The sequence below is a fragment of the Hibiscus syriacus genome, unplaced genomic scaffold (genome assembly GCF_006381635.1).
Source record: "Hibiscus syriacus cultivar Baekdansim isolate YM2019G1 unplaced genomic scaffold, ASM638163v2 tig00112339_pilon, whole genome shotgun sequence".
NCBI lineage: Eukaryota > Viridiplantae > Streptophyta > Magnoliopsida > Malvales > Malvaceae > Hibiscus > Hibiscus syriacus.
Window position 1 is genome coordinate 795,588 of NW_024063304.1, and position 23,038 is coordinate 818,625.

At 32.5% G+C, this 23,038-nt stretch overlaps 2 protein-coding genes across 2 annotated transcripts; one reads left to right on the top strand and one right to left on the bottom strand.

The window, feature by feature from the left end:
* Positions 1–4,281: 4,281 nt before the first annotated feature.
* LOC120177849 lies at positions 4,282–5,268 on the bottom strand. Its single transcript, XM_039183844.1, has 2 exons — positions 4,386–5,268; positions 4,282–4,295 (listed from the first exon to the last, which is right to left on the bottom strand). The coding sequence occupies exons 1-2, from the start codon at positions 5,266–5,268 to the stop codon at positions 4,282–4,284; spliced, it is 897 nt and encodes a 298-aa protein (XP_039039775.1).
* A 5,711-nt stretch (positions 5,269–10,979) lies between these two features.
* Positions 10,980–13,152, top strand: LOC120177823. Its single transcript, XM_039183831.1, has 5 exons — positions 10,980–11,114; positions 11,536–11,798; positions 11,905–12,116; positions 12,226–12,493; positions 12,719–13,152. The coding sequence occupies exons 1-5, from the start codon at positions 11,018–11,020 to the stop codon at positions 13,013–13,015; spliced, it is 1,137 nt and encodes a 378-aa protein (XP_039039762.1). The 5' UTR covers positions 10,980–11,017; the 3' UTR covers positions 13,016–13,152.
* Positions 13,153–23,038: the final 9,886 nt, after the last annotated feature.

Consider the following 23,038-nt stretch of genomic DNA (forward strand, 5'->3'; position numbering starts at 1 on the left):
TTGATGGTTCAAATATTGATATTGGCATTGATGAGCTTATAATCCATCCTTTTGATATATATGATCCTAGAAATTGGGATGTTCTTAATACTAAAATTAGATATATTTTGATTGAAAAATGATCCATTAGAGAATTCAATATTATATTTCTTAAGGATAACTTTTCTATACATTTTTCTTATTCCTATTTTTCTAGAAAATTGAACAATGGAGAAACTCTTTTGGTTAGTTTACTCTAGACATGTGAATAAAGTATATTGTTTTTGTCGTAAATTATTCACTTCTCAAAATAACAAAACCCTTTTAGCAAATGATGGAATCGATCATTGGAAGCATTTAAGCCAGAGACTCAAACAACATGAGAATAGTGTTGAGCATATGGCTAATATGAATAATTGGAATGAAACAAGAATAAAGGTATTGATAAAGATTTTCAAGAAATAATTTTAAAAGAAAAGGAACTTTGGAGAAGTTTTAATAAGAATAATATCAGTTGTGAAATGTCTTACCAAAACTAATTTTGCTTTTTGTGGTTCTAGTGGAAAACCTTATGAGGATAGTAATTAATGGTAATTTTTTAGGTTTAATTAAAATGATAATTGGATTTGATTTAATATTGCAAGATCATGGTAGACATATCCAAAATTAATTTATTCACCATCACTACATTGGTCCTCAAATTCAAAATGGGTTGATTTCTTTTTTGGCTCATGGTGTTAGAACTTCTACATAAAGATTATTAAGAAAACAAATTATTTTTTCTATTATCTTTGATTGTACACCAGATGTGAGTCATCAATAACAAATGAGTTTGATAATATAATGTGTAAATATGCCAAGTAATGAAATAAAAATAGATATTTTTTGAGTTCTTAAATGTATATGATACATCTGTATTGGAGACTTTTAATGAATTATTAAATGTATTCAAGTCACTTGATTTAGATGTTAATGATATTAGGGATCAAGGTTATACAATGGTTCTAATATGAAAAGAAAACACCAAGGGGTTCAAAAGAGGTTACTGGAAATAAATCCAAGGGCTTTATATATGTCATGTGCTTGTCATAGTCATAATGTCACTCTATCAGATATGACTCATTCTTATGTGAAATTTGTTTATTTTTTTTTGGAATTGTGCAATGCATACACACGTTATTTTCAAGCTCTACTAAAAGATGGGAGATTTTAGTTTATAATGTTAAAAATTGTACATTGTAATCTTTATGTAATACTTGATGGGAGAGTTGACTAACAAACGTTAAGGTTTTTAGATTTTAAACACCAAAATAAATTAACTTTGTTGGCATTGTATAATTCTAGTGGTGGAGATACCATGACAAAAAGTAAAACAGAAAGTTCAGCTAATTCTCCTACGAGTTTTGAGTTCTTACTTAACTTAGTTATTTGGTATGAGATTTTATTGATTGTTAATAAAGTGAATAAGAAATTGCAACTTTAATCTATTTGCATTGGAACTGCAATTAATGAAGTGAAAAGTGTAATGCTATTCATTGAGAAACATAGAAATGAAGGGTTTGAGTCTTACATTGATATTACCAAAAGCATGACATTTGATATGAATATAGAAGAAACACTTCCAACAAAACTTCGTGTTTTTATAAAAAGACAATTTGATTAGAATGATGATGAAGAAAAAATACAATCACTCGAAGAATCTTTTAAAGTTATTTATTTTCTTGTGATTGTAAATTTAGCTATAACTTTTTTTTTTTGAAAAATAGATTTGACTCATTGAAATTATTTGACAATATTTTAGATTTTTATTTGATTCTAAAAGACTAAAATGTTTGAGCAATGATGAATTACGAAAAATCTTACATGTACTTTAAGGCTATTTTTTCTCATAATGATTTGTTTGATATTGTTGTAGGAGATTTTTTCCATAATTGAAAGTGTTACAAATGACTTTGTCAAATGAGTTAATCTCAACATTTGAAATTCTAAAGTTTGTTGAAGTTGTGGATTATTATCCAAATGTTTCAATTGCTTACAAAATTCTCTTAAATATGTCGGTGACAATTGCATCAGCTGAAAGAAGTTTTTCGAAGTTAAAATTGTTGAAAACCTATTTGAGGTCATCAATGTCACAAGAAAGATTCATTGGTTTAACCGTTTTATGAACTGAGAAAATTATGTTAGATCATATTGATACAAACACTATTGTTAGTGATTTTGCATCTATAAATGCTCATATAAATTGTTTTGTGTAGTAGTTAGGTGTTATAATAAAGTTTCTTATGTTTTTATGCAAAATTTGATTTATTTATTAAATAGTTTGTTGAGTGTTATAAAAATATAATTTATAAATTAATTAATTTTTGTATACTTTTAGAATTTTTAAATATTTATTATTAGAGGTCCAATTTTGAAATTCATCTTGGGCCATCAAAATCTCAGAAACGGACCTGTTGGGCCGTTATATTTATATTAAGCCTTTACAAAATTATCCTTTAAAAATGTTGCACGAGTGGATATTTTAATCGTTTGGTACTTATGGTTATTACAATATGCTCCTTTTGTTCCTTTAGAATATCTATAAACATGCACACTCTATGAGAGTAACTCTTTAGCATTCTTAACCATTGTATGTTGAGCATCCCCACGCATTAAGATGGCTTCCTTTCACGTTACATCTCAAAGGAAATCTTAGTTGCCTTGGTATATGATAGCATTCTTGTAATGCCTTGAATTTCTTTAATATCGAATTTTATGAAATTCTGATAAAACACCTACAAATTATGAGTTAAGAATTTGGAAGATAATTATCAGAAAATAGTTTTGATTATAAAAATTTAACAATTTTGAGAGTCGATAAGGTAGAGAGTATTAATTGGATGAGGAAGGATTAAAGTGAACAAGGGATACAACTATTGGTTTTATATTGTTTTTTGTCCATTAAATCCAAAGTTTTAAAACCCAAAATTTCTCACAATTTTTCACTCAACACCCAAGTAAAGAAAACAAAGATTTCGCTCAATACATCAAAATTCACCTTTGTTGAGTTTTCAAGATTACAAAGGTGAGTATGAATTCACTTTTAGAATATAATGTCTTTCCCTAGGGTTAGAATTAAGTTGCACTCATATTGTTCTAAAATTGGAAAAAACCAAAGAAGCATACGAGAAAGAAAGAATGATACATTTGAGAATTAGTTGTCTTGAAACCGTAGGATCTGTTTATAGCACATAAAAGTGTATAATGATCCTTTGCCAATACTCACAAAAGATGGGTATGAATGTTTAGAACTAACCACAAAAGAACCCTTTATAATTTTTAGGGTAAATTAAGTGTTTAGCTCCTAAACTATCAATTTTAGTTTGTTTTAGTACCTAAAGTTTAGTTTTTGTTTCATTTTAATACCATAATTCAAAATTTCACGATAAGTTTTGAAAATAATTAAAAGTTTAGGTACTAAAATTGACTAAAACTGATAGTTTAGGTAGTAGCCACATTAAATTTTTAACGATATGGTACTAAAATGAAATAAAAACTAAACGTTAAGTATGATTTAAAAAAAATAAAAAATTTAGGTACTGAAACATATTAAAACTAATAGTGTAAATATTAAATGTGAAATTTATCCTTTTTAATAGCAAGAGGTGATTATAATGTAGAGTACCATGCAACTCTCTTTCGAATCTCCACTTCAAAAGAGAACTTTTTTTTTGGAGTTTGAAAGAAGAAAAATATTTTAAATGTGTTTTTCTTTAATTTTTATCATACTTATGAGTTTATTATTATTTTAATTATATAATATTAATATTTTTATGTTAAAAATAATATTTTACATCGAATAATTTACTAATATGTGTTCTGCCTTTTACATTTAATATGGATCTTGATGCAAAAACTATAAATTTTTTAAATATATTGTTAATACTGTTTTTATTTATTTTTCAAATTTATTTAATTTTTATATAATTATTTTATAAGTTTTAATTTATTTATTATACTCATATAATCACTATATTGTTTGTTTTATTTATTATAAAATGAATATATTTTTATCCTAAAATAAATACTAAATTGTGATTAATTTTTTGATGTATGCTTTGCAATTTATATTCAATACAGATCTTGATGTATTAAAAATCATGAAAATTTTAAATATGATTTTAATATTTTATTTTATTATATTTTTTTTGGATAATTCCATTTCATTACCCAATAAAGCAGGAAACCTGCTACAAATTTACAGAATACATAAGGCAAATATTCACAATTGAATACAAGGGTAGCAGAACAGAAACCAAACCATTAAGGCACAAATACTGCAGAACAGGAGGAAAACTTAGCTTAAGTGATACCCCAACTAGTGCACAGAGAACCATTCGTTGAATCAACTCTGTTAAAGAACTTACCAGCCAATCGAATCCGGATTACTTCCTTAATATCCTTCAAAACTACATCCATCGATCTAGCAGTGTTACCAAATAATCTGCCATTCCTCTCCCTCCAAATACAGTAAACGTGGCCAGCCCAAGCAAGCTTAAATATTTTCACAATGAAGGAATTTCCTTTGAGACAATGGATCGCCCAAGCAAGCACATCGTCCCAACTACTAACGGCATGAGATATCCCACATAAAGCAAGGATAGATCCCCAGAGGTTCTTAGCAAAGCTGCAGTTGAAAAACAAATGGTCCCTGGTTTCTGCCTCAAGACCACATAACAAACAATTGACATCATCAATGTTTAGACCCATTTTTTGGAGTCTAACCCGCGTAGGAAGTCTATTTAGAATAGCCATCCATACGATAATACTATGCTTAGGAATACGCCCCGGAAACCAAACTAGACGCTGCCAAGGGACCTTGGGTTCTTTAACGCACATATTTTCCCAGATTCTCCTCGCGTTTAGGTTAGCCGGATCAACAAGGAGGTGAAAAGCGGAAGGTTTAGCCTTCAAGAGACATTCGAAGTTCCAGCTAACGTTTTTAGGAATGTTCATTTGCCAAAAATTACCATTCCTAATCACATAGGCTCGTAACCAAGCCACCCAAAGAGAGCCCTCATTGGCTAACAACTTCCTGATCAGCTGCACGATGTAGGCCTTATTCCAACCGCCAATATCCTGTACACCTAAACCCCCTTCAGACCTTAATAAACAAATTTTCCACCAGCTAACACGAGCGCCTTTCGCAGGCAGATTAGATCCCTTCCAAAAGAACCTGGAGCAGAGTTGCTCAATGGTCCTAATGATCTCTTTGGGGAGGATTAATTTCCTGCACCAAAAGTTAGCCATGCTGAATAAAACTGCCCGGATCAGTTGCAATCTTCCAATATTTTATTTATTTATTTTGTGTACAACTATTTAGTTATTTTTAGTTTATTTATTATATTAATATAATTAATATATTATTTGTTAGTACAAAAATAAAGACACAATGATTAAACACGACATACATTACAATATATTTATCATATTTGATAACTAAACTAATAGTATTAAGATTTTTGTTAATGCACGAACCGAATGCTCTTTGTGATAAAAAAATTATTGTTATTAATTAAAGATTTAGATTTGAGCACTATACAACAACAAAAAATCCATATTCCCATATACAATGGGGTAAAGGGGAGATAGTGTAGTAGGCTGGCCCCAACGCCAGGTTGAGAGCAGCTTCCGTGGAAGACCTCCGGTAGTCAGAAAAATAAAAATAAGGATAAAATGCCATGCATGTATAATTAAATAAATAAATACATAGTTGAACAATCTTCATATGCACGTCTGTAGTGGGAAGAAATCCCCGTAAATAAATCCCTGCGTAAAAATCTCTACATATAGACAGAAAAGTAAGACCCGACTAAATTTAAAAAGAGGAAACCTAAAGAGAAATGATACATAGAAGTCAACGATAGTTAGCTACGAGAAAGAAATAAAGTCTAATGTGTTAAAACCTAAACTAAGGCAACACTACTCCGCTACCCTAGTTCTAAGCCTTCTTAAAATCCAATGACAGAAACATATAAAAAGTAGAAGTCATGTAAATTACTATAAAGGCATTAAAAGAAGACATAGATGATACACCCTATGGGTGTAACCCTCACTACTCGGCTACTTTGGTCTTAAGTCTCCATACTTTCCTATCAGAGGTCATGTCCTCGGTAAGAGCTAAATCCTTTAAATCAGATCTCAAGCAGTCTTCCCACTTCCGCCTTAGTCGTCATCTCCTCCTGGCACCGTCTACTATAATCGACTCTACCTTCCTGACCGCATCCGACGGTTTTCGTCGAAGGATATATCCAAACCACCGTAGTCTTCCCTTTCTCAATTTTTTGGATACAGGCACCACTCCTCGAAGCATTCTCATTTCTGCTGCCTCCATCCTCCTTACGTGCTCCTTCTTGATTGTTCAACATTCTATTCCATACAACAGCGCTGGTCTTATTGCCATTCTATAAAATTTTCCCTTAAGTTTTAGAGGCACCTTCTTGTCACACAAAACTCCAGTAGCAGCCCTCCACTTTAGCCATCCTGTCTTTATACGATGTGTAACGTAATCATCTACACCCCCATCTTTATGTATCCTAGACCCTAGGTACTTGAAATAATCCTTTGAGGGGAGAACGTGTCTTTCTATGCATACGTCTACATCTTCATCGTTTTGGTTCCCACTGAAGTTTGAACATAAATACTCTGTATTTTCAATATTAATCCTTAGACCTTTTTCTTCCAAAATAATCTTCCAGGTAGACAGTCTACTATTCAGCTCAGTTTTTGTTTCAACAACTAGGACAATGTCGTCAGCGAAAAGCATACACCATGGAACACCGTCTGGTGTCGCACAATAGATGTCGTCCATAATCATGGCGAAGATGTAAGGGCTAAGAGCCGACCTCTGGTGGAGTACGATTTCCACAGGGAATGCCTCGGTGTTGCCAACTGTAGTCCTGACGTATGTAATAGATCTACAGTACATGTCACGAATCGCCCGGATATAAGCAGATGAGATCTGTCTCGTTTCCAAGGTCTTCCAGATTGTATCGCGAGGAACGCTATCATACGCCTTCTTAAAGTCAATGAACGCCATGTGAAGATCTCTATTTTTCCCTATATTTCTCCATAAGCCGTCGAAGTAGATGAATCGCCTCCGTAGTAGACCTGCCTGGCATAAAGCCAAATTGGTTTTTTGAAACCCTAGTAATCTGTCTCAACCTAGCCTCTATCACCATTTCCCATAGCTTCATGGTATGGCTGAGTAGTTTAATACCTCTGTAGTTGCCACAACGTTGGGGATCTCCTTTATTCTTATAGATTGGTATCACCGTAGACTCTCTCCACTCCTCTGGAATCTTGGCAGTCTCTAAAATAATATTAAAGATGTTAGTCAACCACCTAACTCCCTCTTCTCTTAGTGCCAACCACACAGTGATAGGAATTTGATTTAGACCGACAACTTTGTCCCTCCCCATCTTTCTAAGAGCCATTTTGACTTCCTCAAACCCAATCCTACTTGTAGGGCAGTCATTGGCTGTTGTATGATGATCACTTGACCCATCAATGGTATCATCTCTACAGGGAGAGGCACCGTCATTAAATAAGCCAAAGAAGTAACTACCCCAAACCCTCTTAATATCATTATCTTTCACTAAAAGAACACCATTGTTGTCCTTAATAAACCTAATGCTACCTAGATCATTTTTCCTATTCTCCCTGGATTTTACAAGCCTAAAGATGCCATTTTGTCCTTCCTTGGTGTCTAATCTCTTGTACATTTCCTCGTATGCCTTATCCTTTGCTTTAGCCATCGATTTCTTGGCTTCCCGGTTTGTCTCCTTGTATCTTTGTTTAGCTCTCGATCTTTCTTCGTCGTCATTGCATTGTAGAAACTCCTTAAAGCAAGTTTACTTTATCTTCACCTTAGTTTGGACTTCGTCGTTCCACCACCACGATTCTTTATGTTCCTTGGCCTTCCCTGTCGATAACCCAAGGGTGTTTTTACCCACCTCTCTGATGAAATTTGCCATATTTTTCCATAACATATCTACATTATTTGAGTTTGTAGTTCCAAAACCTATATTAGACAAAACCTTACTCCTAAAGTCATCAGTTGTCGCTTCATGTAAGTTATTCCAAAGGATCCTAGGTTTACCAAGTTTAGCCCTCCTATGAGTGCTCCGTCCGTGGCGTACGCGGAATACCAAAACCAACAATCTGTGTTGTGATGCACATGCCTCTTCAGGGAACACCTTACAGTCAATGCAAGCCCATCAATCCCGATTTCGAACCAAGATGTAGTCGATTTGGGTACAATATCCCCCGCAATGGAACGTAATCAAGTTTATATCTCTCTTGTTAAAGAAGAAGTTAGTGACCACCATATCGTGTGCAGTAGTAAATTCCAGCAACATACGCCCCTCATCGTTCCTACTACCAAAACCGAAACCCCTATAAACACTGTTATATCCATTGGTTGCACTACCTATATGGCCATTAAAGTCTCCCCCTGTAAAAACTCTTTGGTCCTCTGGAATGCTCCTAAGTACATCATCTAACTGCTCCCAAAAGCAACGTTTCTCCCCCTCCCCTAGGCCAACGAGTGGGGTGTACACTGAAATGACATTCACCACTTCCGCTTCTATAATAATCTTAATCATCATGATCCTATCCCGATATCTACAAACTTCAACTACATTTTCCTTGAGCCTAGAGGATACCAAGATACCCACCCCATTTCTAGCGTTATCTATGCCTGAATACCACAACTTGTACCCATTACACTCTTTTACGCGAGCCCCTTTCCACCTAGTCTCCTGAATACATGCAAAATCTATTTTTCTATTTCTAACTACATCGGTTAGCTCCAGCAGCCTAGCATTTAATGTGCCTACATTCAACGAACATACTCTAAGTCTAGTCTCCTTCACACCACTCTGTTGAGCCCTCCCCCTATACGCCCTATGAGATCTAAAAGAAGGACATGACCTCAAGTGATCATCTATAGCCGAAGCTATGAGGAACTATGAAAAAGGAATTGTTACGAATAATAAGCAACTTTAATCTATAACATATAAATCTTACACCTGTTCTGGTGAAGACGAATTTCCGATTTTTGATAACAAAAATAACGTAAAATAATATTTGAAGATTCGGGTACCTAACTTTTGATTTTGCTCTCTTAGATCAAGCAATTAAAAAGAATGGGTGATTAAATATTATTAAAATCAAAGGAAAAAATGTTTCTTTATTAAAATCAACGGAAAAAATGTTTTTTATACCGTTGTCGGCAGGGGACCAAAGAAAGAAACCAAAAGAATCATCACCGTGGAAGTCGCCGGACTCTGAAGCTTTAGAAGAGAAACGAAGGATTCAAGAGGGACAATTGGAGAATCTGATGGAATTTGGAAGGATATAATTGGGTTCTCTCCAAGGAGAGAGAGTAGAAAAAGCAAAGAAAGGCGTTGAACGGCTAGAAAATTATAAAAACTTCACATAAAAACGTTATTTTTTTACAATCAATTTGCATCAGATTCCCAGTAAGTCACAAAAATTTCCAGCCCGATCATTCAAATTTTCATCAAATATAAATAATCAAGAACAAAACTGAATCACCAAAAAAGCTTAAAAAAACAAAAGAACTCACAGATCAAATACGTTTTTTTGAATGTCATAAAAAATTATTGTTAATGCAGAAGTATGTCTTTTTTTATGTCTAAAACTTTTTTTTAAATCTCCTGAGTAAATTATAACATTGATGATTTTTGTTTTAGTTTTACATAATTTTATTCATTAAATTTTAAAAATATAATATTTGATCACTTTTTATGTAGTTAAGTGGTTGTTATTTTTATTTAATTTTCTCACTAACAACAGTTAAAATTTTAGTGACTAAACATTTAAAAGTTGATAAGATGAGTGTTCACATTTTAATTAAATATAAATAACCATCATCACATCTTAATTAAATAAAAATAATTAAATATTATATTTTTTTTCTAAATTAAGTAAAAACATATAAAAAATTTAAACAAAAATAAACATTCCTATAATAAAATTATACTATTTTTGCTATGTATTTTCTTTTAATGAAGGCATCTCTCTTTGGTAAAAATAATAAACTGTTTATTTGTTCATTCAATTACTATATTATTTTTACTTTAATAATTAAATTATACTTTAATAATTTTTTATTAACTTTATTTTTATTACCATCAATATAAAATTAGCGATGATACTAATATAATTTTTTTCTCTACTTTTGTAAACTTTTACATTATTTCTTCCTCTTAATATCAACATTTATACATTCATTTTTAAAAAATTTAATAATCTTTAATAAAATGACAACATTTGAACTTCAGCAATTAAAGTTTACTGTTCATCACTCCTTTAAAGTTTTTCGAATTATGACGGTAGGTGTAGTAGTTAAACATTGGAAACCAATTAATGTGGTCCTAGGTTTCTTCTTCTCTCTCTTGGTTTCTTAATTTCTTTGGTTAACTACTTATTTGGCCATCCATTTATTATTTAATTTCTAATATCACATTTTGATTATGTTTTAATCACATATCGTTAAAAAGTTAATGGCTATGTTGATATGATATTTTTTATTTTTTTAACGCTAACATGAAATTATTTTAATGCAGAACAATAAGTGACCAAAATAGAGTCAAAATGTAGCATTATATATGGTTTTGAAGTATGAATTAAGCGACCTCGGTGGTAAAAGAATTGTTGTTATTCTTGAGGTCCTGGGTTTGAGTACCAGGAATGCCAGGGGTATGAGTATTCATTGTCAAATGGTTGAGAGTTATCTTGGAACATATACTATATTGTATTTAGCCCATATTATAAAAAAATGATTTTGAAAAAACAAATAATAGAATAACCAAAACATAAATTAAGTAATAGCTGAGTGACCAAATAAGTAGTTGACCCTAATTTATTTGGTATTGTCGTGAGACTTTCTCCTCTTCATTGGTTTATTATTGCTTTGGTGACTTTCCTAATATTGTTTTGGTAGTTAGGGTTGTTTAGAAGAGACCCCAAAATGGCAGCAACAGGAGTTAATAGGAAAATATCAGCCGCTTCAGCTCGAGCTCACACTAGAAGAGCCAAGCAAAACTCTTCTTTCAAGCTTCCTTCAGGTCCCTTTTCTTTTCTTCTTTTTGTGTGATCTAATTTGGGTTATCTTATAATCGTAGGATTCAACCCTTTCTTTTGTCCGTGTCACTTTACTTTGTAAGAAAGTTGGAATTTTTGGATCTGGGATTTTCATTTCTTGCAGAACCCTAACGTATTGACTCATATAATAAGAATTGTGAATTTTGGGACTTTGAATCTCTTTGTTTCTATTGAAATCGTATGAGTGTTGTTCACTGCTCAAGCATTGATCTTCGATTTCGATTTGATGTAAAACTGAGTTCAATTATCTTTTGGATGGGATTCGATTTTAAGGTGACTGGTTAATGGAATGGGATTCTTGACATGCTTTGTCTTGTCATTGCCAATTATTTTAAATTCATTTCTTCACTATAGACTGTTTGAATTATGACTCGAAAACTGCAGGGATTTTCACAAAGATACTATTGGTCTTGTCTGCTGGGATTTTTGCATGGGCCTATCAGGCTATTCAACCGCCTCCGCCTAGGACATGCGGCTCTCCTGACGGTCCACCCGTTTCGGAATCAATAATAAAGCTGAAGGACGGAAGGCATTTGGCCTACAAAGAGCACGGTGTTCCACGAGATGCCGCCAAGTATAAAATTGTCTATGTCCATGGCTTTGATTCCTGTAGGCACGATGCTGTTGTTGCCAATACCTTGTCACCGGTACTTGGTTGTTCATTTTTCTTTATTGTTTTGGATACTCATATGAGTTTTCAGCTATAACATGTTGAAGTAAGTGTGATTGGACTTGGTTCTTTGTTTCTGGCAGGAAATTGTTGAAGCTCTTGGTGTCTACATTGTTTCTTTTGACAGACCCGGTTATGGAGAGAGTGACCCTAATCCAAATCGAACAGTTCAGAGCTTGCCTTTGGATATAGAAGAGCTTGCTGATCAATTAGGATTAGGATCCAAGTTTTATGTAATCGGATTTTCTATGGGGGGGCAGGTTATTTGGAGCTGCCTCAAGTACATCCCTCACAGGTATTGCTTTTTTCTAAAGTCCAGACTACTTGAATGCAAGGGTGTACTTCGTATACTGCCTCTCTTCATTTCTTATTTTTAAGGAGAGCGATATTTGAAACTTCGATAGGTTAGCTGGGGCAGCATTGTTAGCTCCAGTTGTTAACTACTGGTGGCCTGGTTTTCCAAAAATCTTATCTACGGAAGCATATTACCAACAGTCGCCGAACGACCAGTGGGCACTTCGTGTGTCTCACTATGCTCCCTGGCTTACATACTGGTGGAACACTCAAAAATGGTTCCCGGTTTGTAGTGCTATCACTCACAGTGCTGATATTTTCTCTAGCGAGGACAAAAAACTCTTGCCTGAGATAATCTCAACAGCTACGAACCACGTGGTATGTGTTTGTTTCTGCCTTGAAGTTGCTTGCACTTTCTTTTTCTTCTTTATAATCTTCGCTGTTGGTTATCGTCCGCTTCACATTTTGTTGTTAAATCGGATAGAAAATTTTGTTGGCTTTTGACTTTTATTTGAGATGTGATTAGTTGTGAGTGGATTGTTGTGGTTCAGTAATTGGAATCTGTTGGCATTACCATTATACTTTGTCTTGTCCTCCCCTCAGGCTCTAAGACGACAGCAAGGCGAATACGAATCTCTGCATCGGGACCTGATGATTGGATTCGGAACTTGGGAATTCTCTCCCATGGACTTGGAAAATCCGTTTCCGAATAACGAGGGCTCGGTGCATCTGTGGAATGGAGATGAGGATCTGCTCGTGCCGGTTAGTCTGCAGCGCTACATTGCTCAACAACTTCCCTGGATTCACTACCATGAACTACGCGGTGCCGGACATATGTTTCCGCATGCTTCCGGGATGTCGGATAACATAGTTAATGCACTTTTGGTCGGAGAGAAGTAGGCTACATTTATATGTGGATTTGTTTATTATCCCATAATTATGACATTTTTAGTCTCTTTACTTTCCAACTTTGAAATTCTAGTCCCGACTTAAAATATAATGATTAAACTGTTAAATCAAATTCTATTATTAGTTCATATGTTGTGTTTATGTAACACACTCAGACTGATGCGGGTGACTCGATCCGATCCGAGGTGTCATATTAGGGTTACCGGAGAATCACATTAAAAAAAAGAAATTAAAATTTATGTTAAAATGAGTAAAATCATAAAACAATTTGTATATAAGTTTAGATAACCAATCATATATCCCAAACAGAATTAAAATTAGGGTAAATTACTCCAATGGTCACTAATGTTTGGGTAAATTTTCTTTTTCACCACTGATGTTTCAAAGTTACAAATCAGTCACTAACGTTATTGTTTGTTACAAATTGGTCACTCGTCGTTAAAAGACGTGAAAGAAAACACACGTGACATGTTAACAATAGTTAATAGGCTTACCTGGATGATATAATTACACAAATAATCCATGTTATATATATATTCTTTCAATTTGATCTTAGTTTTAATAAATTAAAATATATTTATTTTAAATTAATTTTTTAAGATTAATTTTATTAAGTCTTTCATTTTCAGAACAATCTTATAATTTAATTTTTCATTAAATCTTTTAAATTAAATTTTATCATAACATAAATTGTAAATTTAATTATTATTATTCATATGATGAAAAATTAATAAGCACATAGGTCGTGAAATTGTTTAGGTAATGGACTGAACTGCATCCGAAGTGACTCGTGATGATATCTTCGGTGAATATTCCGAGTGCTTTGTAGATTGGGTAACTAATGGAGATTTGTTTCTTTTGATAATCGTCAAGTCGAACTAGTTCTTTATAGATTCGTGATAGAATTCAGTTCAACCACAAGAAGAAACAAATTGAATCAACCCGAAGGATAGATTTGAGATAATAAAAATAATTCGACCGAAGGTATGGCTTCTGCCAGAGGAAAAGTAAATTTTCAGCTCGTGTTATATCCGATGATACAACCACATTTTCTTTAATACGATGAATTCATTAGGTGGTGTAAATTGGTGCCTATAGCTAATTCATTTTGGAGCTCCGATTGCCTATATATGCAAAAAAGCCATAGGGATTTCAATTTCTAATACTTGTAAATATTTCATAAATAGATTTATGCCGTCTTATTGAGAGCCCCTTAACATTATTGGTATTATTGTATTTCCTCGTGCTTCAGTATAACATCTTTTTGGGAAATACATAAATGTACTTTCACAAATTTATCATTTCAAGTTATGTAACTTTTGTCTAGTATATGACTATTAGCTTGAATATTGGAATTTTATATTTTCAGATCACTTCAAGTAATATTAAATTAAAATTTTGGACATAAATTTACTTGGAAATTAAGTTTTTTTTTCTTGAATCATGGAAAAGGGAGGGGATTCAAAACAATTTCACGACCTATGTTCTTATTATTTTTTCATCATATAAATAATAATAATTAAATTTACAATTTATTTTGTGATAAAATTTAATTTAAAAGATTTAATGACAAATTAAATTATAAGACTGTTCAGAAAATGAAAGACTTAATAAAATTAATTTTAAAAACTTTTATGTACCGAGTGAAATTTTTTTCTTCACAAACAAGATTTTAATATTAGTATTTATTCTATTTAAATATATAAAAATTTTATGCATCGAGAAGATTTTATTTTTTTTAAATATAATCATAAATATTTCATTTTTATATTTTATCAGATCCAACAAAAACATATATAAAAAAATAACTAAACATCTATCAATTCGAGGAATAAAAATAAAATCAATTCTAAATAAATAAATAAACTTATAAAAATAAGATAAAAAATGTATGAGACAAGAGAAATTTTAATCGAGATAAGATAAAAAGACATAATTATTAAAAAAAATAATTTACAAAATAAATCATAGATTTATAAAATGGATATATAAGATGAAATTATTTAGTGTTTGAATCATCTTTCAATGTCTACTTTGACAATAGATAAATGTGAGAAAAGAAATAAAACAATGAATTAAACAAAAGAAAGGTAGAAAATAAAAAAAAAGTTTGGGGAAGAAAAAAAATGAAGTGAAAAAAAATATTAATGACGAGTCTTGGGTAAGTTTAAAAGTAGTTTACCTTAACATTAAAAACGTTATTTTTTTTATTTTTATAACTAATTTTCTATTTTTGATTTTATTTTTTAAAGTCGTTGGAATTAAACATTTAATTATTTTGTATAAAAATATATCATTATTTATAAGAATTAAAAAATATTTTAATTTATTAAAACTAGGATCAAAATGAAAGAATATATAAATAACATGGACTATTTGTGTAATTATACCATCCAAGTAAGCATGTTAACTGTTGTTAGCATGCCACGTGTGTTTTCCATCACGCTGTTAACGGCGAGTGACCAATTTGTAACAAACGATAACGTTAGTGATCGATTTGTAACTTTTGAAACCTCAGTGGTGAAAATAAAAACTTAACCAAACATTAGTGACCATTGGAGTAGTTTACCCTTACAATTATACAAGTTTCAGACTTAGTATAAAAAATTAAATGTGACCTATATGCCCCCTAATTACACCGTACTCTTCAACCTAAGCCAAAGGAACTCCCAATTACAAATGTTGATAGTTGCACTGGATCAATTCTTTTAACCTAAAATGGAGAGTAAAAGAGTGAGCTTTGAGAAGCTCAGAAAAAAAGAAATACCAAGTGATGCTGAAGGACATACAAATAAAAGGAAAGCATACAAATTTCCTTACTGATTCAATCTTTTACAAGTTTTTGCTATGAGCTTAGGTTCCACTTCTTCAAGTAAAAGACATGAAGCTTCCAATTCAGAGGAAACATTCAGAGGACCAGTTTCAAGAGATCAGAATAGGATGTCTAGTGTGTTCCCACGAAATCAGAATAAATAAAATCATAAATTAAAAATAGTAGTACTCTATTTCAGTAAAACAAATTTTTAAAAAATTGCTCTCTATTTCAGTAAAACAATTAAAAGATTCAATAAAACAATAACTTTGGTAAATCGCATTTTAGGACAAATAAAATAATTATATAGCACATAGGGAACACACTAGAGGATCCAATTATTTATCCAAATGTACTTAGTATTTATCTGGTAAGGAGTCACAAAATTTCTTCAAACTGATTGAATTTTAGTACGAGATCCTTATGAAAAGGGGTTTGATGGCTAACAAATTCACCAGTCATTCAGAAAGTGATTTATCAAGATCATATAGTATTCATATATTTTTTCGGAGGCACTAAGTAATCAGGACGATATTCATAATCTTTTACATCTGATTTACTTGAGATTTCAGATATGACATGAGTGATTCCAATATTCAGGCAATCATAGACATTTTAGACATTTTGGTTTCTTGAAGAATTCTTAGTATTTTAACCCAATGAGAGTGAAACAACAATTTATATTATTTCGGATTCATATTGAATTATCAGTATTTCGAGTCCAATTAAACTATCTAATCCCAATACCGAGGTACTTGGCAATCATTCAGACTGAGACACTTCACCATTATTCACTTTATAATACTAATTGCTCTAGTTGAATTGATCACCTTCAGAATCATCGTTGAATGGATCCAAGGGAGACAAAGAGGTAGTCCAATGGTATTTATTTCATTTATGTATTGCAACAGTATCAAGAAATGTTGACGTGCTTGGTTTGGGGTTCCTAACCCTTATATACTGTACAACATATAAGTTCATCAGTGTTTCAAGACTTATCCAAGTCATCCACTTAATTCAATGTCATAAAGGGTACTTAGTTCATTTAGTATTCAAGTTTATCCCAATTATTTTGGAGTTTCCAGAGTAATTGGATCATTTCAACGATTCAGATACGTACAATACTTCTATTCAGTTCAACTTTGTCACATAATATAGTCATTTCGAGTAATTCATACGTGAAAAGTACATTAGATAATTTAGCCTTCAGGTGTTCGCTCAAGAAATAGAAATTCTAGGTTATTTTGGTATTCGAGGTTGATTTATTCATTTCAAAGCTTGAGGCTATTTAATTATTCCAGGGCTTGGAGGTACTTTAGGTCATTTTATACTTCATGGGTATTTTGGTTATTTCCTTCAATCCAATCTTTCCATTTAATTCAATTTTCTAAACAATTCAAACATAAATAATACTTCCGATGTTTTAGTCTTTGGTTGTTTGCTGATAAATCATTAATTCTAGGTCTTGTACCTTCTCGGATATTAGGATCAATTATCGATGGTTTTTTGAACAAATCAAGAATTTAACAGGTGAATCAGTAGTTTGTCAGATTAAAATATGAATTCTCATGGTACTTTCACTATCAGGGTTAGTCAAAACCATTTTTACCACATAGGGGTAATTTCATAATTTCCTAACCAAGTGATTCCAATATTAAAACTTTCAACGAAAATAATTAGAATTTAAATATTCTAAGGTTGATTGCTTTATCGGTTAATCACTAAACTTGAAATTATTTCTTATCAGTCTTCTAGTGTCATATACATGTAATCTGAGTCTTATTCACTTTAATTACTTTTCATCGCATTTGGATCGAGTTTAGAAATATATTAATTACACTCATATAACCAAACATATTCATTTATGCATTAACCAATGCCAACATGTCCCATAAAGCATGCATAAAGGGAGTAATGTATTACCTCGATTCTCGATCCATAACTATTGTCCAATTAAACTCCATTTGATTGCCCTCAAATTTTAATTCCATGTCCCATAATGTCTAGGATACATGGCAAAACCAATTTACATTAGAAACATAACTTAAACGTTAAAATCCATATTGAATCGGGAGATAAAATGCTAAAAAAACACAACTTGTTGGGATTGGATTTGAAAAAACAGACTTCAGATTCAGACTCAGGACGTCGCAAAACATAAATATGACTTTTCAAAAATTTTGACTTTTTGGTCAAAATCAACAGTCAAAGTTAATTGGTTGACTCATACGAGTTGACTCTAACGAGTTGACTCAGTTCAAGTTAAATCAGGTGAGTTGACTCAGTTCAAACCCAGTTCGATCTGACTGGACCAGTTCCAGAAACCTCTTGGACCGGTAGAGAAGCCCCACGCGTGCTGCCGACGCGTGGCGGTGCGTACGATGGCGATGCAGGCCAATTTGGTCAGCCGATTACTCCACAAGCTGCATCTAAACATATTATTTATAAATTACCCCAAAATCAAACCAAAATCATGACGAGAATGGATAAAAAGGGTGGTTGAAATCTTTACCAACAACTACCGGAGAAAACATGACGGTGGGAAGCACCTTGGGTCGGGTTTTGTGTGGAACAGAACAGGGAACAAGTTGGTGATGGCGGTGAGGCGAGACGGTCTTCGGATCGACCAAAATCGACGAAAACAACAACGACATGGTTAGGTTATCTTGTCAAAACTTTGCAGCTAAAATCACGTTGATAGACATTTCACGACGGGATGATGGAGGGATTTTTGGTCGCCAGTCGACGACGAACTGAACAGGGGTAGTAGTGGGCCGAATGGTGGCCGGACGATGAGGATTTAGGGAAGCCAGCGAGGGGTTTGGCTTAGGAGAAATTAGGGATTTGGGAGTTTGAATTTTGGATTTTCGGATGATCGTGGTTTTAAACCGATATATAATATATTTATTAAAAATATTATCAACAGTACCCTAGCCTAAATGGCTAGGGCATGGGCCATGGGTCAGGGGTTTGAAACCCCTCAGCCACAACTTGTAGATTTTAATTATTTTTCACTGTCAAGGAAAAATGAGAAAAATTCCGAGCTACAGTTTCTACAACTTGCAATTTAGTCCCTTAAATTTACTTAAATTAATTCAAAGTTTTAATTTTTCTTTTATTTTAAAAGTGGGGTTATTACAACTCTCCCCCTAAAATAAATTTCATCCTCGAAACTTACACAATTTAAAGAAATGTGAAAACTGAGCTTGCATCAATTCTTTAATCTCTCAGGCATCTTTTATAGGAATATGATTCCTCTACTAGACTTTAACTGACTGAATAGGCGTTCTCGACAAACTCTTATTTATAAAAATTCTAAAATATGAACAGAATTCTCATCGCAAAACCAAACACACCTTAAATACCATTCCTTAATCAGAATAATACTTGCTTAACTTTAGTGCAACATGCATACATAACTGTTTTCTTTCGTACGAGTAACATTACCTCGAGATTTGCACTTTTACCAAGTATTCAAACACTTAATTTAATCTCGTACGTGTCAAATCATTGAGGTACTAAGCTAATCACTTATTGAGTTTCAAACTCTTAAAATTGGAACAAGAACGATTCCAAAAATTCTTTAATTCAGTACAACAATGCAGAACTTTGGGGGGAGAACACCTTATCATAGCTTGGACCAAAATCATGCTCATCAATCCAATTGGGTAACAGTTCTTAATATTGAAACATCAGATATAAAGTTTGGCTACAAGTTAACGTTTGGGGGTAACAACTCAAATTCAGGTCGGGAGTTGGATCAAAAACCTCGGACAATTAATCTCCCACAATACTCGCGGAGTAACTTCCAAGATTTGGATGACTATTAACATTATTCCCTTTTTTACATAGATTAAGTCATAACAGATAAGATACTTTGGTATATTTATTACAAAATGCTTACTTGACATCAGAGTTCCGGCTCAAAAGAGTACGATCATAATATAAGGGATTGTATATACAAGACATCCTATGACAGCTGATTGACCAATATACCTAGGAGACTCGACTCAACCTAAGCTCAGATACCACTAAATATAACACCCTCAGACCGATGGGGGTGACCTGATCCAATCTGAGGTGTATCATTAGGGCCACCGGAGTGACCCACAGTAAAAAAATTACAATTTTTTATAAAACTCGAAAACTCATTAAACAATTTTTAATTAAAATACAAGTTCAGAAAACCATTTATATATCCCAAACGAAATTAAAATCATACAAGTTTCAAACTCAGTATAAAAATCAAATATGACCTATATGCCCCTAATTACACTTGTACCGTACTCTTCAACCCAAACCAAAGGAACTCCTAATTACATATGTCGATAGTTGCATTGGATCAATTCTTTTAACCTAAAATGGAGAGTAAAAGAGTGAGCTTTAAGAAACTCAGTAATAAAAAAATAGTAAGTAATGCTGAATGACATGCAGATAAAAGACAAGCATGAAAATTTCCTTATTGATTCAGGATTCTACAGTTTTTTTTATGAGCTGAGGTTCCACTGATAATTTTTCAAGTAAAAGACATGAAGCTTCGAGTTCAGAGGACCATGTCCAGGAGATCAGAATAGGATGTCTAGTGTGTTCCCACAAAATCAAAATAAATAAAATCATAGATTAAAAATAATAGTACTCTATTTCAGTAAAAAAAAATTAAAACCACTGTAATATACTCCATCTAAATACAGCTATGGAGTCCCTCAAAACTATATCCACAAGGGCTTACCCTAAGCACAAAGAAAATGAGCCACTCTAAGGGAGTACCTTGAGGCCTATGGGCCTACCCAAGGTTCACCTTAGGTCCGTAAGGAATTACCAGCTTGATCATAGCTGAACCTCCATACCCCAAACTCCTACCCATATAGTATCCATTAGAAATCAGATTTTGTAGTACCCTATAGTATCAAAAATCATGCTCTAATAGTATATTGTAAAAATGACTATGTGGTTATTTAAATCACATGAATGCCCTCCATCTGTACTCCATAATACAATCACAATACTAAGGGAGTGCCTTGGGGCCTTAGAGCCTACCCAAGGAAGTTCTAAGGAGATGCTTAAAGATGAAATTGGAAATTCTAAGGAAGTTTGCAAGCTAAGGACACCATGTGAGTGCAAATTTATTTTGTACTTATATTATCGAACAAAAATTGGCTTGCGATGAGCTAGTGAAGGAGTTACTATGGTAATAAGTGACTCCTAAAATGTTATGTGATTTGTGATGCATGCATATATGTGCATTTGGTGAGCTAATAGAATTAGTGAACAAGTCGAAAATGCAAATTGGTGAAACCTAGTTAGAATTTATGTTCTGTATAGTAAATTTAGAAAATTACCATAAATTATACAAAAATGATTATAGGATTATTTTTATACCATTGGATTCTTATATCGGTCTAGTTTTTTTAGAACAAACACAAACCTATTTCGAGGTATATATGAAAAGATATTAATGTTTAATCGATGATATGTCAGAAAATAGAACATCAGATTATGTTAAAAACATATTCTGTTGGTCGACTTTAAAAAATTCACCATAAATTATACAAATTCAACTAGAATGAGTTCCTTATATGGATAGATTTGTATTTGAGTATAGTTTCCATTGGTATAAACAGAATATTTTTTAAATGTGTATATTAATACATAATAATATTTCTTTAAAGGTAGTGCAAATTGCCAGAATATTAAATTATGACAAATTTTGGGATTTAACAAAATTAGAATCAAAGGATCAAGTTAAAACTTAGTGATGCTTATATTTTGACTTGTATATAATGTCAAAGTGAGTTAAAAATTCATACATAACATTATACATGGATGTTTTATACATCATTGGACAAGACTTGCGATAAGTCTACCATGTTTATGTTGGCATGACATTTTTGTCATATATCATTTATTTGATATATTCTAAATATGTCAAAGGTGAATATAAAATGGTTTGATCACTATTTATTTCACATGATGTTATCATGAATACATAAATGTTATTTCGGGTATGAACTGCCCAAAGTTTAAGTGGTATTTGTATACCTTGCCATGGATGGATCAAATGAAAATAGACTATATGCCCAAGTATGTTATTGAGGGTCAGTGGTATTAATGGCACACCATAGAGTCTAACAGTTGCATATTTGGTAGCACTAGAGTGTCTAGCGAAGGCACATAGTGCATGCCTCAGAGTGTCTAGCGAAGACACACGGTACAAAACACTATGGTGTATAAGGTGGGCATGGCCTGACCTCAGCACTACAGTTCATTAATAGGGGAGCAAGACTCGACCTCAACACTACAGTGCAATATTTAACTCCAATACCAGGGTCCTCATAAAGTTATACTTTGGGCTATGGTTTATTGGTTAATAAATGGTAAACATGCAAATAAGCTTGTGGAATGAATGGCAAGTATATTGGTAAGAAACTCGATATCCGGTTATATCATATTAATTTATGGTAACATGGTTGGAATACAGATAAAAGTGATCATATTGCATTGAATATGGTTATTCATTTAAATTTATGTGTTGCATTGCTTTAAATATTCATATGATTGCCTCACTAAGTGTATACTTAGCGTGTGATCATTTTCACGTATAGGAAAAAGGGAAGAAAAAGAGTAAGGAGCTGAGCTTGGCATCAATCACCAAGGAAATATTTACAGGTAATAATGATGACATTCTACTATGTTCTAAAAGTTCTAGCTGGCATGCATATAAGAATGAAATGTCTGCAATTTTTTTAATATAGCTACTATTAAATATAATTAATAATATGAATAAATATTATGATATTAAACTATGCTTAAAAAATAATTTGGGTTTTAAATTAAACATGTTGGATAACCTTATTTATTTTATGAAACATAACAAAACTGTCTATCACTGCTTGAAACTAGTAATGAATTGGTAACAAAAATATTATATTACAATTGTTTCTCTAAATAATTATTTTATAATAATTGTTCAAATTATGAAACTAGTGATGTTTGAATGAAACAAAATTTAACTTAGTTCAATTAAAGAAATGTTTTGAATTTCTTATGTGACATCTGTAACTCGTATTGGTTCACGTATATGGGTTGAGTGTTACATTTATTGGTATCAGAGCTAGAGGTTTAGCCAATTCTGAGACTATACTGAGCTTGTTTTGAGTTAAAAAGTGTATACATGCCACTAGGATGTCATTGTTACTGATTTG

What these genes read in the sequence shown, in the direction of transcription:
- LOC120177849 (XM_039183844.1), bottom strand. Translation starts at nt 5,268, where the DNA reads ATGGCTAACTTTTGGTGCAGGAAATTAATCCTCCCCAAAGAGATCATT.
- LOC120177823 (XM_039183831.1), top strand. Translation starts at nt 11,018, where the DNA reads ATGGCAGCAACAGGAGTTAATAGGAAAATATCAGCCGCTTCAGCTCGA. An exon ending in TTCTTTCAAGCTTCCTTCAG is followed by an intron (nt 11,115 to 11,535) that starts GTCCCTTTTCTT and finishes CGAAAACTGCAG; the next exon opens with GGATTTTCACAAAGATACTA. An exon ending in CAACAGCTACGAACCACGTG is followed by an intron (nt 12,494 to 12,718) that starts GTATGTGTTTGT and finishes TCCTCCCCTCAG; the next exon opens with GCTCTAAGACGACAGCAAGG.